Raw genomic sequence first — 18637 nt, forward strand, 5'->3', positions numbered from 1 at the left:
CAGAAGCAACCAGTGGCACAGCTATATACAAATAATGTCAAAGGACATAAATTATGGTGATGTTGTGTATGACACAGCAAATCCTAACAAAGGGATTTTTCAAAAAGCTAACCCAATTGCCAAATAATGTGATTATAGCAATAATTATCTATTGCCTTCTTAAACCCTAAGACAGCAGGAACCTCCCGCTTCCGCTATAGAGCCTATATTTCCCCTAGTCCAGGAACCTCTAGGGTGGATGCTTCTCTCAACTCATACCAAATGAAATTGCATCTGCCGATCCCAACCTAATCAACGCAATGAGTGCCACCCCAGCATGCTTCACTTCAGACTGTATCCAGAGACATCAGGCATAGAATGTCAACCCTTCACCCTCATTACTCAGGTGAGACCTTTCCTTTCATAGGATCCTCTACTTCTGTTCCAGGTGGCTTACTTTCTAACAAAGTCCCAAAACCTAGAAATAGACCAGGTGCAATGAGGGCATATGACCACATGTATCTATAAGTTAGAGCAAAATATATACCTGAAAGCAAAAGTACACAATAGTCTGCAGTGAGACAGTACAAAGTTCATAATGAAATAGTGTCTACTTAGACTTAGATATACTCCTCACCTATTTCCTATTACATTTCTCTCACTCACTCCAAAGCTAACCTTATCAAAGCAAGGACTACAAAATCTGAATATGGGCAAGAGACTGGCATACCTTAACTATGACTCTTAAGTCACTATCAGGCCACCCCATCAGCTGGGGCCCTAGTCAGGGAGTCCTCAGATTCCCAAACACACATGATGGGCCTAGACCTCGAATAAATCCCTCTCTCCATTGTTATTGGTCATCTATATCAGGAACAACAAAATAGACCCCTTTTGTAGGCCCCCATAGGGCCTTGTCCTCAGCTTGGATCAACAATGGTAGGGAATGTTCCATCCTCCAAAAGGAAGCTGGACAACATACTCTATATTCCCCCTGAGGAAGATGGAACCTGAAATTGGGGCAGCTTGGAATGTTCCTACTCATGACCACAGAATGCGAGCTCAGATCTATAGGGATGCAGAGGCTACATAGGCTCCTAAGCTGAATATGGGACCCAGATCACATCAAATCAATGAGGTTTACAGTCAACAATATTTATACACCTTTCCCATATTTGGGAACTACTCTCTTCCCTGATCCAGCTTCTGGTCCTTTTCCCAGCCATGACATCATCTCCCCAGACAATAACTTGGATCCACCTGCATATCAGATTTCAGGCTCGGGGAAAACAAACAACAACAACAACAAAAAAAAAAACTAGTATACTCACAGGCCCTTTGGAATATAACTAAAATAGACCTACTAGCTATCTACAAAATAGAGGACCACCCCCCCCCCACTCTTCATCGGCAATATTGCAGCCTTTAGGTTCATGATTAGTCAACAACTTGTTTGGCTTTAATATGTTAACTCTCTTTTCAGCCACCAGGTTCCAGATGCTAGCATGATGCCAACCAGACTTCCCTGGATAGACAACCCCACCAATGTGTCCTGGAGCTCAGCTCCTCCAGAACCCCACCCCACTAGGAAAAGAGAGAGGCAGGCTGGGAGTACGGATGGACATGTCAATGCCCATGTTCAGCGGGGAAGCAATTACAGAAACCAGACCTTCCACCTTCTGCATCCCACAATCACCTTGCATCCATGCTCCCAGAGGGATAAAGAATAGGAAAGCTATCAAGTGAAGCGGTAGGATGCGGAGTTCTGGTGGTGGGAATTGTATGGAGCTGTACCTACCTCTCTTATCCTATGGTTTTCTTAGTGTTTCCTTTTTATAAATAAATTTTTTTAAATATTTATTTTATTTATTTATTCCCTTTTGTTGCCCTTGTTGTTTTATTGTTGTAGTTATTATTGTTGTTGTTGTTGTTGGATAGGACAGAGAGAAATGGAGAGAGGAGGGGAAGACAGAGAGGAGGAGAGAAAGATAGACTCCTGCAGACCTGCTTCACCGCCTGTGAAGCGATTCCCCTGCAGGTGGGGAGCCGGGGTTCGAACCGGGATCCTTATGCCGGTCCTTGTGCTTAGCGCCACCTGCGCTTAACCCGCTGCGCTACAGCCCGACTCCCTTATAAATAAAATTTTAAAAAGGGTTCTATATGCCTGTTTATCAAAGTTGTTAAACAATTTAAAAAGTTAATTTTGCAAAAAGTGTTTCACAATTTTTTATATATTTTTTAAATTAAAATGTATTTTTATTTTTAACCACTTTATTGTGAAAATGTTTACCTGCAAGACTTCTCTTTGGTTTGTTTGTTTGCCTGTGGGGCTTTACTTGGGCTTCACACTTTTGAGATTTTACTGCTCCCAACATTCTGTTTTCATTAAAGACAACAGATGGAGAGAGGAGGAAGAGAAACATGAGACACTGCTTTGCCATTTGCAAAGTTTTACCTTTGCTTGGTGCTCTCTGTGGTGGTCAGGGGCTCATAATCAAATCCTCACACATAGTAAAGTCTGTACTCTACCCTATGAGCTAACTTCTTACAACCTCTCCTTGCAAGAACTTTTTATCACCAAGACAGAAAGACCTCCCAACAGAATGAAAGATACACATCAGATAAAGGGTTAATAACCAAAATATATAAACAACTCACTAAACTAAGCAACAATAACCACAAACTTTAAAAATGAAATAAGGATATGGGACAGAATCTTTACCAAAGAAGAGATTCAGATTGATCAACAGACACATGAGAAAATGCTCCAAGTCACTGATTACCAGAGAAATGCAAATAAAAACAACAATGAGATACCACTTTACACCTGTGATAATGTTATACATCAGAAAGGACAGAAACAAGCGTTGGTGAGTGTTGTATGCCCTCCCTGGGTGAGGATGTGGGGATAAAGGAGACATTCTATACAGCTGGTGGGAATGAAAATTTATTCAACCCCTTTGGGAAACAGTCTGGAGATTTCTCAGAACACAGAAATGAACGTCCCCTATGACCCTATGATTGATATTATCCTATATTTGACTTTCTTCTTCTGGCTTCTTTCATTTAAGGTGATTCCCTCCTGTTACATCATGTTACAGCAAAAGAGATTTCAACATTTCTGACAACTGTCTTGTGTAATTATACTACAACTTCCTTAGCCACTTATCTGTTGTTGGACACATTTAAATTAATCATAAAGATTAATTGTAATTGAGAGTTTTTTCTTTCTCAGTAGTAAAGTAAGGCAACACATTTGCTTTCATTTTATTTTCTCTATATAGCTAATAGAACAGAGCATTTCATATTTTACAACTCTTTCTCCTCAGGAAATGTTCAACATCTCATTCTCATTCTTCCTACTATTCTTGAGACTCTGGGATTCTGTGAGGTCAAAGCTCTACTCATAAAATACAGAATCACAAAAGAGAGAGAGATACCAAGCACTAAATAATTAAACCAAACAGCAAATAACAACAACAACAACAAAAAAAACCTGAATCATTATATTTACTGTTTTACTCTTGCTTTCTCACAGATGCTGAGTGGAATTTCTCATAAGTTACATGACACATGATATCACAGCAGTCATAAAAGAATAGATGAATTCTATTAATAAAATTAAGCACTAATGAGACTTGGAAAATGTAAAAATAATGTCACTCTTAATAGACTTACTATTTGAAAAATAGTTATTTTCATAAAAATAGACTGCACTAACATGAAACCAGTTTATGTTTAAATAAATTAACAAATATTTTAAATTTTATCACATAATTTCCAATACGCTAAGAGCCAAGAGCTACTAAGCATATCTACAAAAAAATCTTTGAGGTTTTCAATTACTTTTAAGAATATAAATATGTTCTGAAACCAGAAAGTTTGAGGATGAGTTGAATGAATGCTTCATCTAAAGCCAGTTGTTTTGAGTGCTAAATTCTATGTTCTCTTACATACCACACAAAACTCCCCTCCCCCCCAAAAAAAAGAATTATCACTGTTTCCTTCTCTGCAGAATCATTCTCACTTACATAGAAACATGATATTACTTATTCTATATTTAAAATTCACTTCATTTCTCTTCCAGAAACTCCACATTTCTTTGCTCCCCACTGCACCAAGCTTGATTAAAAGAGTTGTCTAGACTTCTGGGCTCAAATTATTCTTCTCCTATGTTGGTATGCTTCTAAATTCTGCTTCTAAGACCCCTTCTGTTTCATTGGTTTGGTCCCCCCTGCTTGGCACTGTGTTCTATTTACATAGCCACTGTTAACTAAGCAGAAAAAAAAAAAAAAAAAAAAAAAAAGGTTGAGGGAGGGAGAAGGGGAGAGGGAGAAGGGGAAAGGGAGAGGGAGAAGGGGAGAGGGAGAGGGAGAAGGGGAGAGGGAGAAGGGGAGAGGGAGAAGAGGAGAGGGAGAAGGGGAGGGAGAGGGAGGAAGTAGAAGGGCTATTTATAGGGCAACAGCCAGGAAGTGACATGTGGGACAGGATTGGTTGGGAAAAGCACTTGGGGATACCATATTAACTCGTGGAAAGTGGCACTGGCCTGAGTGGACATCTGCACAGCACTCCTATTTTCTTTCTTTTTTTTTTTTAAGGTGGTTCTTTTTAACCTTTTAAAAAATATTTTATATTTATTTCCTCTTTTGTTGTCCTTGTTGTTTTATTGTTGTTGTTATTGATGTCGTCAATAACAACAACGTGCATGTGCAAACTATTGTATTTACTGTTGAATGTAAAACAGTAATTCCCCAATAAAGAAATTAAAAAAAAATCAGTAACTGTGAGGAATTGCATAGTATAAATTCACTGTCAGATTTTCAACTCAGTAATCAACTAACAATTCACATCATGATCAGTGGCAATCATATCATTTCTTCCAAAATCTGTTGGTGATAACTAGGCCACTAAGCCTCTGTTTTTCACACACTGATCAGAAAAGTATATAGTTATGTTACTTCCTTGACTCTCAGTGATAAATTTCTGCAACTTTTTACAAAAATGGATAAGGGAAGAGGAAATTATCCAACGAAGATAAAACTGCAGCAAAGAAAAAAAAATCATGATGCTATAAGAATCATTTTGATAAAATATAATGGAGTTACAAAGAAACAGCTGACTGTGGTGATGCTGACACTAATGCTGATGCCATTCAAGAGATTTTCCATATGCAGCCAGAGGACTAACCTTTTACATAAATAAGGAGAATGATTGTAATGACAAGAATAAAGCTAGTCCTGATGCTATAAAAAAAAAATCACATTAAAAGACCTCTTAGAGAAATTTTAGAATCATTAAATGTTGGGGGATATTTCCCAACATTGAAAACATAAAATAATAACTTTCTAATTTTAGAAAGTAATGTGACACAGAGTCGCGCCATAGCATAGTGGGTTAAGCGTGGGTGGCACAAAGTACAAGGACCAGAGTAAGGAAACTGGTTGGAGCCCCAGGCTCCCCACCTGCAGGGGAGTCGCTTCACAGGTGGTGAAGCAGGTCTGCAGGTGTCTATCTTTCCCTCTTTCTATCTTCCCCTCCTCTCTCCATTTCTCTCTGTCCTATCCAACAACAACAACATCAATAACAACCACAATAATAACTACAACAACAAAACGATAAGGACAAAAAAGGGAATAAATAAATATTAAAATAATAATAAAAAAAAGAAAAAAGAAAGGAATGTGACAGTTTGCCAAGGCATAGTACAGATGCTCACTCTGTATCAAAAGTTATATGATAAAAGACAAGCACTATTCAAACTACTCTTGATAATTTTTTATCAAAAATAAAACATTTTAATTCTCAATATTTGAAATTACAGTTTAAATCATAAAAATTATACCCATATGACAACTGTCCTATAAATCATACATCCCCTGATAAAACATAGTTTTAAAAAATGATCAGATGACTAAATTTTCCCACAGATTATTGCAATTGTTTGGCAAGGTAATTTTTACTCTTCCCTCCAAAAAAAAATTATTGAACTTCTGTGTAAAAAGATAGCTGCCCCAGACTTCCCAGGCTGTGGCAGGCAAGGCGGGTGTGCTGGGCATTGTCCTCGGCCTGGGAAGGCGGCTCCTCTGCCGGTTGCAGAGCGCTGCTGGGCGGCCAGCAGAGGACCGGAAGGGAGCACTGTAGCTCGGGGGCTTTCTCTTGGGAGTCTCCGGGGATCACCGCTACCCTGAGGGTGGATCCGAGGACATCCTTGAGTACAGCTCTCATTGGATCAAAAGGACTTGGAGCTAGTTTTCATCTTTGAGAAATCCTTTAAAAAAGCTTCGGGGGGGGGGGGGTTTCCCAGAAGATGGCGGACTGAGAAGCTGCTAGTGGCTGAGCTCTGACCACATCTCCTGGAAACGGTAGGATTTTCTGCCTTTAGCAGGTCTGCCAATAAGGGGTCCTAGCGGCGACTAGAGGTGACTATAACTTAATTTGGGTTAAGAATTAGAGTAGGGAAAAAAGGGGAAAAAAAAAAAAGAGATAGCTGCCAGGAGTCGGGCAGTAGCGCAGTGGGTTAAGCACATGTGGTGCAAAGCACAAGGACTGGGTTAGGATGCTGGTTCGAGCCCCACCTGCAGGGGAGTTGCTTCACATGTGGTGAAGCAAGTCTGCAGGTGTCTCTCTTCCTCTCTACCTCCCCATTCTCTCTCAATGTCTCTCTGTCTCTACCAATAACAAATAAATAAATAATTAATTTTTAAAAAAGAGAGATAGCTGCCTATACTTTCTTCCAGGATGGCACATCAACTTGTTATTCTTTTTGCTTCCTTAGAAGTCCTTTTCTGTTTCCTTAACTCTTAATACTGAACTGTAAAGTCCAGTCCTAGAAACTAGTCTCTTCCCTTATAGAAACAGGTCTGGGGTATGAATCAACCTGCCAACACCCATGTCCAGTGGAGAAGCAGAAACCAGACCTCCCACTTTCTGCACCCCATAAAGCTCTTTTGTCCATACTCCCAGAGGGATAACATATAGGGAATCTTCCAGTAGAGGGGATGGGATATGGAACTCTGGTGGTAGGAACTGTATGGAATTGCACCCCTCTTATACCACAATCTTATAAATCATTATTAAATCACCAATTAAAATTTTTTTAAAAAAGAAACTAGTTTCTTTCCTTCTATAAACTTCTTTAGAGATTTCATCCAGCCCAGGGCTTAACTATCATCAATAGGCAAACAACTCTCATACTTGTCTCCATAACGTATCTTTCACCTGGATTCTAGATTTACACTTACAATAGCCTATATCATAACTTCACATGGATATCTAATTGATACTTTAAACTAGTATATCCACAACTGAAATCTATCCCTCAGAGCCCCTCCCACCATCACTACCTCCCCCCAAAAAATTCCCTAAAACCTCCTATATCCCCAATGCATATCTCCCCCACCTGTTAATGCAAACTCCTTTCTGCCAGTTTCCCAAGATAATAATCCTGGAGTCACCCTTAACAAACTCCTTCTCTCTTTCATTCACTATATAATTTTCTGAGCTTCTATTGACTTCAAAATATATCCAGAATCAGACTTCTCCCTAACTTTACTGATAATATCCTTGTCCAAACACCAGTATCTCTTGCCTAAATTACTGCAATATTCTGACAAATCTCCTTCCTAATCTGTTCTCAGTTTAACGGTCCTTTGAAAACATCTGTCTAGTTTTGCCACTGCTCTATTCAGAATCCTCACACTAGTTCTCCATTTCACACATAGAAAAACCAAAATCTTTACAAAGCCTTAGTAGGTCCTATACTATCTGGTATCTTGTTGCTTTTTTAGCACCATCTCCTAGTCTTTCCTCTCATTCACTCTATTCCAATCACTTCTACTGGCTTACTATTTGAGGCAGGTTATTAGGGTAAGACCTCAGGGTCATAGGACTTATTCCCTCTTTCACAATTCTTACAATTCTTCCTCCAGATAACTAACTACTTTGCTATCTCTCCTAATCTTCAAGTGCTTGTTGTCACCCTCTCAGAGTGTGTCAACTACCTCTGATCAACTGTCCCCAGAAATGCTTATCACCCTGTCATTTTGCTGTATTGTTCTCAACTGATATGCTGTATAACTTACTTAGTTGTGCTGTTTACTGACTCTCCCACTGCCCAGAAGGTCAACTCCATGAAGGCAACAACTTCTTGTCTAGTTTATTTACTGAGAAAAGTCTGAAAGTCTAGTGATAATACCTGACACACATTACCTTATGTATGTATTCATTACTTATATGCTGGATAAATTATGTTGAAAAACTTTCAGAGTACAAGTTGGTGAGTTATTTTATCTGGGAAGGGAATTGTTTTGCCCTGCACATACTCAGGTTCAAGTCCCAGACCCCATGGCATTGTAGGAAACTTCAATGCTATCCTCTCTCTCTCTCTCTCTCTCTCTCTCCATCCCTCCCTCCCTCCCTCCCTTTCCTTTTCCCTCTCCTTCTCCCTCTCCCTCTCTTTCTCTCTCTCTCTCTTCCTCACCCTGGAGTTTTGCTGAGGCTTCATGTCTATGTGCTTCCATCCATTACTCCTGGTGGATTCTTTCTTTCTTTCTTTCTTTCTTTCTTTCTTTCTTTCTTTCTTTCTTTCTTTCCTTTTTTCTTTCCTTTCTTTCTTCCTTTCTTTTTTCGTTCCTTCCTTCCTTTTTTTAAAGATAAAGGGTGAGGCACATGGAGGGAAATAGAGAGGGGGAAAAAGAGATACCTCAATACTGCTCTCCTTAGGAAGTTTCCTCTTTGCATAGTATTCTCATCTGGTAACTAGAGACTAGAACCCAAGTCCTAGCACAGGTAAAGCGTGTGCTCAACCAGGTGAGATATCTCCTAGTCTCCTGGTTCTCTATCTCTGAAAAAGTTATCCTGGAATAGTGAATCCACCAATGGTTAAAAAAAAAAATCAAACTACTATTTATTATATTGGGTCCAGAGCAACATCTGTGGATATCTAATAACTGACAAATATGTCATTAATAACTATTTTCTGAATATTTCATATGTGCCAAAGTCAAAATAAACCACAGATAGTCAGACATACTTTTCTGAATCTGATGCAGGGGATTCTTGCCTCTGAAAACGTTTCTGAATTGATAAGAGTGCCTCTGGTGAATACTGGGCAGCATTGCTCTCCATGTATTTCAAAACATACTCATCTGTATCCAGGATAATGAACCGGTGACCAAACACTGTGAAGAAAGAGAACTATACTTCACTTCCTTATGTTTCTATAAAATAGACAGGAGTAATACTGACCCTCTAGTGACAAATTCACTACATTGATGATCTGGGCTAATAAACTCTTTCACCAGTTTTCTAAACCAAACCAGTGTTCAGTGTTTAGAAAGCTTGCAGTAACCTCTCTAGCCAATTCATGCAACTATTTAGGGTTTAATGAAGAGATATACACTGTACCATATACATGAGCATACTTGCCTTAAACTCAGCTAGAATATAGCCTAACTGCCTCTTTCAAGAGTTAACAGAATTAAATTCTAACTAAGAAGAACCCATTCATTCACTTGGTTGATAAGAAGCCTAAACTGTGTTTAGACCTACCTTCAATCACAGCACCAATGAAGAAGTCACTGGGGCTATAGTAGACAGGATAGTCCACTGAAGAGTTTGGTTTAACAACTTTAGTTCTACCAAGGTACTTGCCCCCAATGATACCAGAATTCCGAACAGGAGGCTCAAAGATACTAATCATATCAGTGGCTAGAAAGTAAGAGAAGACAAATCGGCGGTCCTTGTCTTCTGGGATGGGTGATTCCTAGAAAAGTGGAAAAAAAAAAAAAGAGGATAGTGTGAAAGTTTATGATCTATTCAGTTACTCCAGACCTAAAAAGGACAAAGTATAAAGTGCAACTCCCCACACACAAGTACCAGGAGTTTGAGCTCTCTCTCCCCACCTGCACTTCACTAGTAGTGAAGAAGGTCCACTTGTGTTTCTCCTTCTCCCTGTCTTCTCCCCCTCTCTGTCTCCTGCTCCCCTCTCAATTTCTTTTTGTCCTATCTATAAAAAATAAAGAAAAAACAAAAGGAAAAATGGCTACCAGGATCAGTGGGTTTGTCATGCACACACTGAGCCACAGTGATAACCTTGGTGGCAAAGAAAAAAAAAAATCTCTCTAGTATGTGAAATAGAAATGAGTAATAAGAAGTTGCCAGAATAAGACCTCTTGGCTCACATAATGTGAACACAAAAGTTTAGTCTATTTATTTATTTATTTATTTATTTATTTTCATGAGAGAGACAAAGAGAAGGAGACAGACCACAGCAATCTGGTCAGGCACTTAGGTCCTCTGCTCTAATGCTTAGTTATCATACCAGACCCCAAATTTTAGTTCTTTAAGTATATATATATAGTCAATTCCAGAGCCTGACCACTTGGGACTGACTTTGTTTTTTTCAGATCAAAAGACAGACAGACAGACAGACAGACAGACAGACAGAAGGAAAGACCACAGCACCAAAGCTTTCCCAGTGCAGTGGAGGCTGGGGTTAAGCCTAGGTCACACACATGACAAAGTAGGTACACAATCTAGGTGAGCTACTTTGCTGGCTCTCTTTCTCTCTCTCTCTCTCTCTCTCTCTCTCTCTCACTCACTCTCTCTCTCGCTCTATTACTGGGGGTCAGTGCCTGAACTACAAATCCACTGCTCCTAGTGACCATTTTTTCCATTTTATTGCCCTTGTTGTTGTTGCTACTGCTGCTGCTGCTGTTGGATAGGACAGAGAGAAATAGAGAGGGGGAGAGAAAGATACCTGCAGACCTGCTTCACCACTCCTGAAGCGACACCCCCACACACACATCCCAGGGGGTTCAAACCAGGATCCTTATGCTTGTTCTTGTTTCACACCTTGTACACTTAACCCACTGCACTACTGCCTGGCCCCTGTACATGTTTTTAAAAGGAAAATTTTAGAAGAATTAAGTAATAGCTTCACAGCCATCGACAAGGAAAATAACAATGGTAAAGTATCACTGACTAAACCACTGGCCTCATTCAAATTTCACACACTGCATTTAATCACTGTTTCTCTTTAATCTTCTCCAATTTGCAATAGTTTTTCAGTCAGCATTTTTCTTTCATGACCTTGGTTTATTTAAGAGTACTGGTCAATTTATTTGCTAAATGTTCCTCAGTATCTTCTGCTTATATCTTTGGGAAATGTCACAGAGAAGCTCTCCTGTCCTCTTATTGCATAGAAGGGGTTCATGATATCATTACATCTGCTAGGTATAGATGCTGACCTTGATTTCTTGGCTAAGATAATATCTATTAATGTTTCTCCCCTATAAAGTTAGCATCTATACCTTTGCAGTTAACAAATACTGTGAGAGATACTGAAACTATAAAAATGCTGTTTCTTCTCAATGCTTTCCCCACTCATTTTAGCATCCACTGATAAATTTTATCTGCAACAACTACTTAGGTAGCATGTGTAGGCTACATATGAAGCCTAGAAAGGTCTTTTAACATTTGTTGAATGAATTAAGTAACAACTAAACATACATTCTTCCAAATACATGCCTCATGCACTACTATGCATATACAGGATTATCAGGGGTGTCACTGGCAACTTCCATCAGGAATGTCATCATAAGACCTTTTGTGGGCCTCTCCAAAACCTTATCCTCACTACAAAGTAGCAATGGTAGGGACTGCCCCACCCCCCTCTCCGAAGGGAGGCTGAGTCAGCCTACTCTGCTACTTGAGGACCACTGAAATGTAGCCTAGAATGTTCCCAGCTGTGACCATGGACTGTGAGCTCAGACTGATAAGAACTTGGAGCTTACACAGGCTCCTGCACTAAATATGAGAATATATATGGGCCCCAGATCACATCGATGTGGTTAGCAGTTACTTGTATTTATATCCTTTTTTTTTTTTTTTTTTTAAATTTGAGTGTTACTCTCTACTCTAAACCAGATTTCAACTTCTGTTCTCTACTCTGATACCATCCTCCCAGATAATATGCTAATCCACTTCCATGTTAGCTATCAAACTTAAATAAGATTACTAAAGTCTTAGGCCCTTAGGAACATACCTAAAATAGGCTTCCTAGCCTCTTTCCACTTTAAGTTCCCTATTCTCATCTGCTCTATTCCTACTCTTTGGTTCTTGTTTATTAAACTCTTTCTCCTGTTTTAAATCTTACTGCCTTTCAGCCACCAAGTTTCAGATGCTACTATGATTCTGTCTATCTTCCTGAGGCCATTTTCCTCACCAACATGTCCTGGAACCACACTACTTCAGAGCACTACCCAATTAGGGAAAGATAGAAACAGCCTGGGGGTATGGGTCGATGAGCCAACAACCTAGTCCAGTGAAGAAGCAATTACAAAAGCCAGAACTCCTTCCTTTTACACCACACCACCAAAAAATTTTGGTCAATACTCCCAGAGAGGTGAAATGTGACAGAAAGATGACCACAGGGTTCTAACCCCCAATTCTACAGAGACTTAAAATGTTTGCACCAGGAATCTTTCTTTACATACTATCACTGAAATGGAAGAGAATCTAGAAAACACCAGAGGAAGTCAGAGGCAGCTTTACTTCTCTGAGAGGTAAGAAGAAAATGGAAGGACATTCAGAAGTAGTAATAGGTATAGGCCTGACTTATAAAGAAAGTGAAGGCAGGGCTGTAGAAATGAATAACTCTCTTCCTTGATCCAGCTTCTGGTCCTTTTCCCAGCCATGACATCATCTCCCCAGACAGTAACTTAGATCCACCTGCATATCAGATTTCAGGCTCAGGGGAAAAAAAAAAAAAAACTAGTATAGCCACAGGCCCTTTGTAATAGAACTAAAATAGGCCTACTAGCTATCTACAGAACAGAGAACCTCCCTCCAACTCTTCATCTGCACTACTCCAGCCTTTAGGTTCATGATTAGTCAACAACTTGTTTGGCGTTATACATTAACTCTCTTTTCAGCCTCCAGGTTCCAGATACTAGCATGATGCCAACCAGACTTCCCTGGATAAACAACCCCACCAATATGTCCTGGAGCTTAGCTCCCCCAGAACCCCACCCCACTAGGGAAAGAGAGAGGCAGACTGGGAGTATGGATTGACCTGTCAAAGTCCATGTTCAGCGGGGAAGCAATTACAGAAGCCAGACCTTCCACCTTCTGCATCCCACAATGACCTTGGGTCCATGCTCCCAGAGGGATAAAGAATAGGAAAGCTGTCAAGGGAGGGGGTAGGATGTGTAGTTCTGGTGGTGGGAATTGTGTGGAGTTGTACCCCTCTTATCCTATGGTTTTGTCAGGCTTTCCTTTTTATAAAAAATAATGAAAAAAAGAAATGAATAAAAGTGGGCAAAAAATAGATATACCTGTTAAAATTTTTTGTGTTATCTTTATTTATTTATTGGACAAATTCAGAAAACGAGGGAAAAATAATAACAACAACTATATAACAACAATGGCAACAAAAGGGAGTATTTTAAAAAAATCATTATTCTGTCTCTCTAGAACATCAAATCCTGATTTTTATGTTCTTGTAAGTTTCTCTAAAATTCTTAGCCAGTGCTCTAATCTAAACCCTAAATACTTTACCAGAATGTTTTTACTTTGACACCAACCTCCTTACTTGGGTTTAGCATATTTGATTTTTCTCAGAACATGTGCAATATTTATCTGTATTCAGTGGAATTTCATTCTATTTGTCTCTGATCATTTCTCCATCATACTCTTGTGTGTGTATTTATACACAGTTTCCCTTTTGTTGCCCTTGTTGTTAAATTGTTGTTGTTATTATTGCTATTTTATTGATGTCGTTGCTAGATAAGACAAAGAGAAATGGAAAGAAGAATGGAAGACAGAGAGGGGGAGGGAAAGACAGACACCTGTAGACCTGCTTCACCAATTGTGAAGCGACTCCCCTGCAGGTGAGGAGCTGGGGGCTTGAACCTGGATTCTTATGCCAGTCCTTGCACTTTGCGCCCCCGTGCGTTTAACTCGCTGCGCTACCATATGACTCCCCTGTCATACTCTCTTCTTTTGAAATGCCATCTTTCCTTTTTAAGTCCCCACCTCACTCCTTAGTCCTTTTCATTCTTTCTTTCCTCCTCCATAGTAGTTGTGATGAAACAAATAAGTATACTTTATTTCACCAAATAGGTAGGAGAAAACTTGAAAATTTCTGTGACCAGGTGTCACTTTTTTTTCTTTTCTATATACAGATGGCCCCTACTATTTTATTAATATTTCTGTTGATTTTCTTTCTTCATTCCTTTCTTTTTTCTTTATATACATAGAGAAAACTTTTTAAAATGTATAAAATTCAAACAATTTCCATAAAAATGGCCCACTGAATAGGCAAAACAGCTCAATTGGATAATGCACTGATTTACCATTTGCATGACCCAAGTTTGAGACCAGCCCCCCACTGCACTGAAGGAAACTTTGGTGCTGTGGTTTCTTTCTCTTTTTGCTTCTATACCTCTCTCTGAAAAGAAAAAGTAAAAACATTGATTATTATCAGAACCTAGAAAATACACTTGCAGTAAAATTCAGTCCCCTAAAGAGAAAGAGAGGGGGGCGAGGGAGGGAGATTGGGAGAGAGGACTATCTTGTGTTAAGCTGTGGTTTTCTTTAGTTTTATACAAAGTAGGGGTATATAAGCAGTTATGGTTTGTCTACTTTTATTAAACTTTATATAAATGGAACTATATAATATAAATATTACTCTTTTTGATACTGAATTCTTATAAAATCTTGTATGAATTTTATCATTATTTCATACAGATACAGATCATTACATTTCTTTTTTTTTAATTATTTATTTATTCCCTTTTGTTGACCTTGTTGTTTTATTGTTGTAGTTATTATTGTTGTTACTGATGTCCTCATTGTTGGATAGGATATGAGAGAAATGGAGAGAGGAGGGGAAGACAAAGAGGGGGAGAGAAAGTCAGACACCTGCAGAGCTGCTTCACTGCTTGTGAATCGACTCTCCTGCAGGTGGAGATCATTTCTTTTTAGTGCATTTTTTAAAAAATCTTTATTGTGGAATCTTTTATAGAGGGTGAGATATAGAGAAGTAGGGAGAGTGTGTGTGAGAGAGACACAGAGAGAAGAAGAGTTACCTGCAATACTATCTTATCAACCGAAGTTTCGACCCTGCAGGTGGGAACTGGGGATTTGAACACGGTCCTTGAGCACACTAGTGTGTACACTTAGCCCTCCACCCAGCTTCAGCTCATTAATTTTCACTGTTGAACAGAATTCAAATTATTATATAAATATGATAAATGATATAATTTATTTATCCAGACTGTGGAAGATGGATATTTAGATCTACTTTGAGTCATAATGAACTATGCTTCTGTAAACATTGTTATCTCTTGTCTCATATATTGTGTACATTTTCAGCACAATCTAATGTAAATTATTATGCCAAACAGTTTACCACAGTGAGTGTGTCACTGAATGCATGAGAGCCCCTATTGTTCTATATTTTCATTATCAGATTAATTATTCTGGGGGTGAACAGGGGTGACTCACTGTGGTTATAATTTATTCTTCCCAGATTACTAAAGGCACTTTCATATGTTCATTGGGTCTTTTTAAAAAATATTTTGTTCTATGAAATACTTGTTGAAGTTTCTTGCTCATTTTCAAAGTAATTTTAGAAAATTCTTTATATATTGCAAATATAAATTACTGATAGATTTCTGTAGTAACATCATCTCACATTTTGACTTTCACTTTTTTTTTTACTCTTTTAATGGTAATTCTCCATTTTGGTATAGTCACCTTCTAAAACAATCATGCTTTTTTGTACCCTGCTAAGGAAATCTTTTCCTACTATTATATTATCATTAAGAGCCTTTAGTGGTTTACATTTTGTATTTAAACATTTAGTATACTCAGAACTGTTTTCTTTTTCTTTTCATTCTTTTTTTTTTTTTGGTGTGAAGTGGCATCATGTTTTCTTATTTTTCCCATGTTATGATATGTTTCATATGTTATGATATTATTTATTCAATGAACTTTTTTCTACAGTGCCATATTTGTCATGTGTCTTAAGTGTGTGTGATTTTGTTTCTGGGCTATGAACTCATTTACTGATCTAATTATCTATCTGAGCCAATGTCATATTTTCCTGATTGTTGTATGTAACCTTTTAGCCTTTAATGATATTTTATTGAGCAAATTCACCCATCTTTTTCTCTAAGAGCAATTTATTTTTGATGTTTTACATCTCCATACATAGGATCAAATTAACAAGCTATGCAAAAATATAAACTCTACCCTGCCAATGCCCATGTTCAGTGGGAAAGCAATTACAGAAACCAAATCTTCCACATCCTACACCCCATAGTGACCCTGGGTCCATACTCACAAAGGGTTAAAGAAAAGGAAAGCTAGCAAGTAGGGCACTTAGCTCAAGGACCAGCATAAGGATTCCAGTTGGAGCCCCCAGCTGGCCCCACCTGCAGGGGGCTCATTTCACAAGCAGTGAAGCAGGTCTGCAGGTGTCTATCTTTCTCTCCCCCTCTGGCTTACCCTCCTCTCCCGATTTCTCTCTGTCCTATCCACAGCAATGACAACAACAATAACAACAAATATGATAACAACCAAAGCAACAAAATGGGGAAAAAAACCAGACTCCAGATGCAGTGGATTCCTAGTGTAGGCACTAAGCCCCAGAGATAACCCTGGAGGCAAAAAAAAAAAAAGAATAGGAAAGCTATCAGAGGGGATGTGATACAGAATTCTAGTGGTGGGACCTGTGTGGACTTGTACTCCTCTTATCCTATGGTTTTTCTGAAGCTATAAATCATTTAGTGATTTCCTATATAACACTGAATGCCTAACCAATAAGCATAGCATATCCCTTTATTTACTTTGGTGTTTTAAAATTTTTCTCTCAAAATATTTTAGGTAATACTACTTTTTGTTTGATTTATTCCTAAGTATTTAATAATTTATTCTTAGGCATTCATTTACTTGCTTAACTTATTTAACTGATTTATTCCTAGGTATTTAATTTTGATGCTAAATGGCAGTTTTTTATAACTTACTTTTGTGTTTTTTGTTGTTTACACATTGACTTTACTAACAGTGGAGATTATTTTTATTTATTTATATACAGTTACTCATTCTTAGATAGTATCAGTTCTACTTTTTTCCTTTTCAATTTTGCTTTAATTTTAAAACTATAATTTTAAACTATAATTTTGCTTTCCTTTATTGTTTTATTGCTGTAACTTAGGCCTTTAGGACAATGTTGGAAAGAAAGAATGATAGAGATCACTCTTGCCTTATTCCTAATTTTAGAGGTTATACTTTCAACATATCATCACAAGGCACACTGTTGTAGATTTTTGATAGCTGTCTTTTATTAAACTATGAAGATTATCTTTTATTATCTATATACTATGTGTTTTGTTTTAAAACTAATACAGATTAATTTTTATCAAATACTATTCTGCATCAATTTCTCCTTTATTCTGTCTGTGATAATTTTGCAAAAATTGGTTTTGTTTTTCTCTGCTGAAATTCTTAATCCTATTGTTTATCTCCATAAGCATGGAAAATACAGTGGGTTTTGTTGTTGTTGTTTTTGTTGTTGTTTTGTTTTGTTATGTCCCTCCAGGGTAATCACTCAGTACTTGCACAACAAATCCACTGCTCCTGGAGACCATTTTTTCCCATTCTGTTGTCCTTGTTGTTATCATTGCTGTTGTTGTTGGATAGGACAGACAGAAATCGAGAGAGGAAGCGAAGACAGAGGGAGGTAGATAGATACCTGTAGACCTGCTTCACTGCCTATGAAGCAAGCCCCCTGCAGGTGGGAGCTGGGGCCTCAAACTGGGATCCTTATGCTGCTCCTTGTGTTTTGTGCCATGTGCTTAACCCTGTGTGCTACCACTTGGCCTCCAAGGTTTTTTTGGTTTTTGTTTTTAAGTTTTAGTTTGATAACATAAGTACTTAAAAGTCCCTAGGTTGTATTGTTGTGTGGAAAACTGAGAAATGCTATGCATGTATAAACTATTATAAAAAATAAATAAATAAATAAGGCCCTAGGGATATATGTCTTATACCTATTGTTCTAGTCACTTTCGTTCATGTCATCTTGCTATGCATGAGCACCCTATTGCCAAAATTGATGTTTGAATGAATAGTTAACATTTTATTTCTTAAATCACTTAAAAAATCTTTTGAAGTATGATAATACTATCTTCAACTACTTTAAATGTTCTTGTCTGGTGTGAAGTAGGAAGATTAGTCATTTTAAATCTTAGTCTGATTTCTGAAATTGAGATAATTCAAAGATATTCTAAAGGTACACAATAGTCCTTTTAAGAATTAGCCATTCATGGAGTGAAAGCATAGAATTTACCAAAGTTTGCCTTTGATAAACAGTAAATGTCTGTTTTCATTAGTGCATTTTCTAGAGTCAGTACACATAACCAAAAGAAAAAATATGGCCCTATTTGTCAGGCTCACTTTGCTGCTTCAGAAAATTTTCCTGGCTCTTTCTCAGTGATTCTCAACATATAGTTATTTGTTCAGTACCTTCAAATATATACACTGGCAGTTGTTTTCAGAAAAGTGTGGATCAAAATTATGATTCCTATAATATTTATAATAATAGTTATTATTATTTTCCAATAGGGTTATCACTAGAATCTGGTGCCTGTAT

The 18637-nt window shown here is 38.0% G+C and overlaps 1 protein-coding gene across 3 annotated transcripts in view; it reads right to left on the reverse strand.

Annotated features, from left to right (window-relative positions):
• EFHC1 (EF-hand domain containing 1) overlaps window positions 1-18637 on the reverse strand; it is a 178246-nt gene that overhangs the window by 23293 nt on the left and 136316 nt on the right. For all 3 annotated transcript variants that reach the window (XM_060190045.1, XM_060190044.1, XM_060190046.1), the window contains 2 exons: window positions 9529-9742; window positions 9011-9158 (listed from right to left, as the gene is read on the reverse strand). In XM_060190045.1, the coding sequence (XP_060046028.1) occupies window positions 9011-9158; window positions 9529-9742 (362 nt within the window). The remainder of the gene's footprint in view (window positions 1-9010; window positions 9159-9528; window positions 9743-18637) is intronic.

Source organism: Erinaceus europaeus, chromosome 4 (assembly GCF_950295315.1).
Source record: "Erinaceus europaeus chromosome 4, mEriEur2.1, whole genome shotgun sequence".
NCBI lineage: Eukaryota > Metazoa > Chordata > Mammalia > Eulipotyphla > Erinaceidae > Erinaceus > Erinaceus europaeus.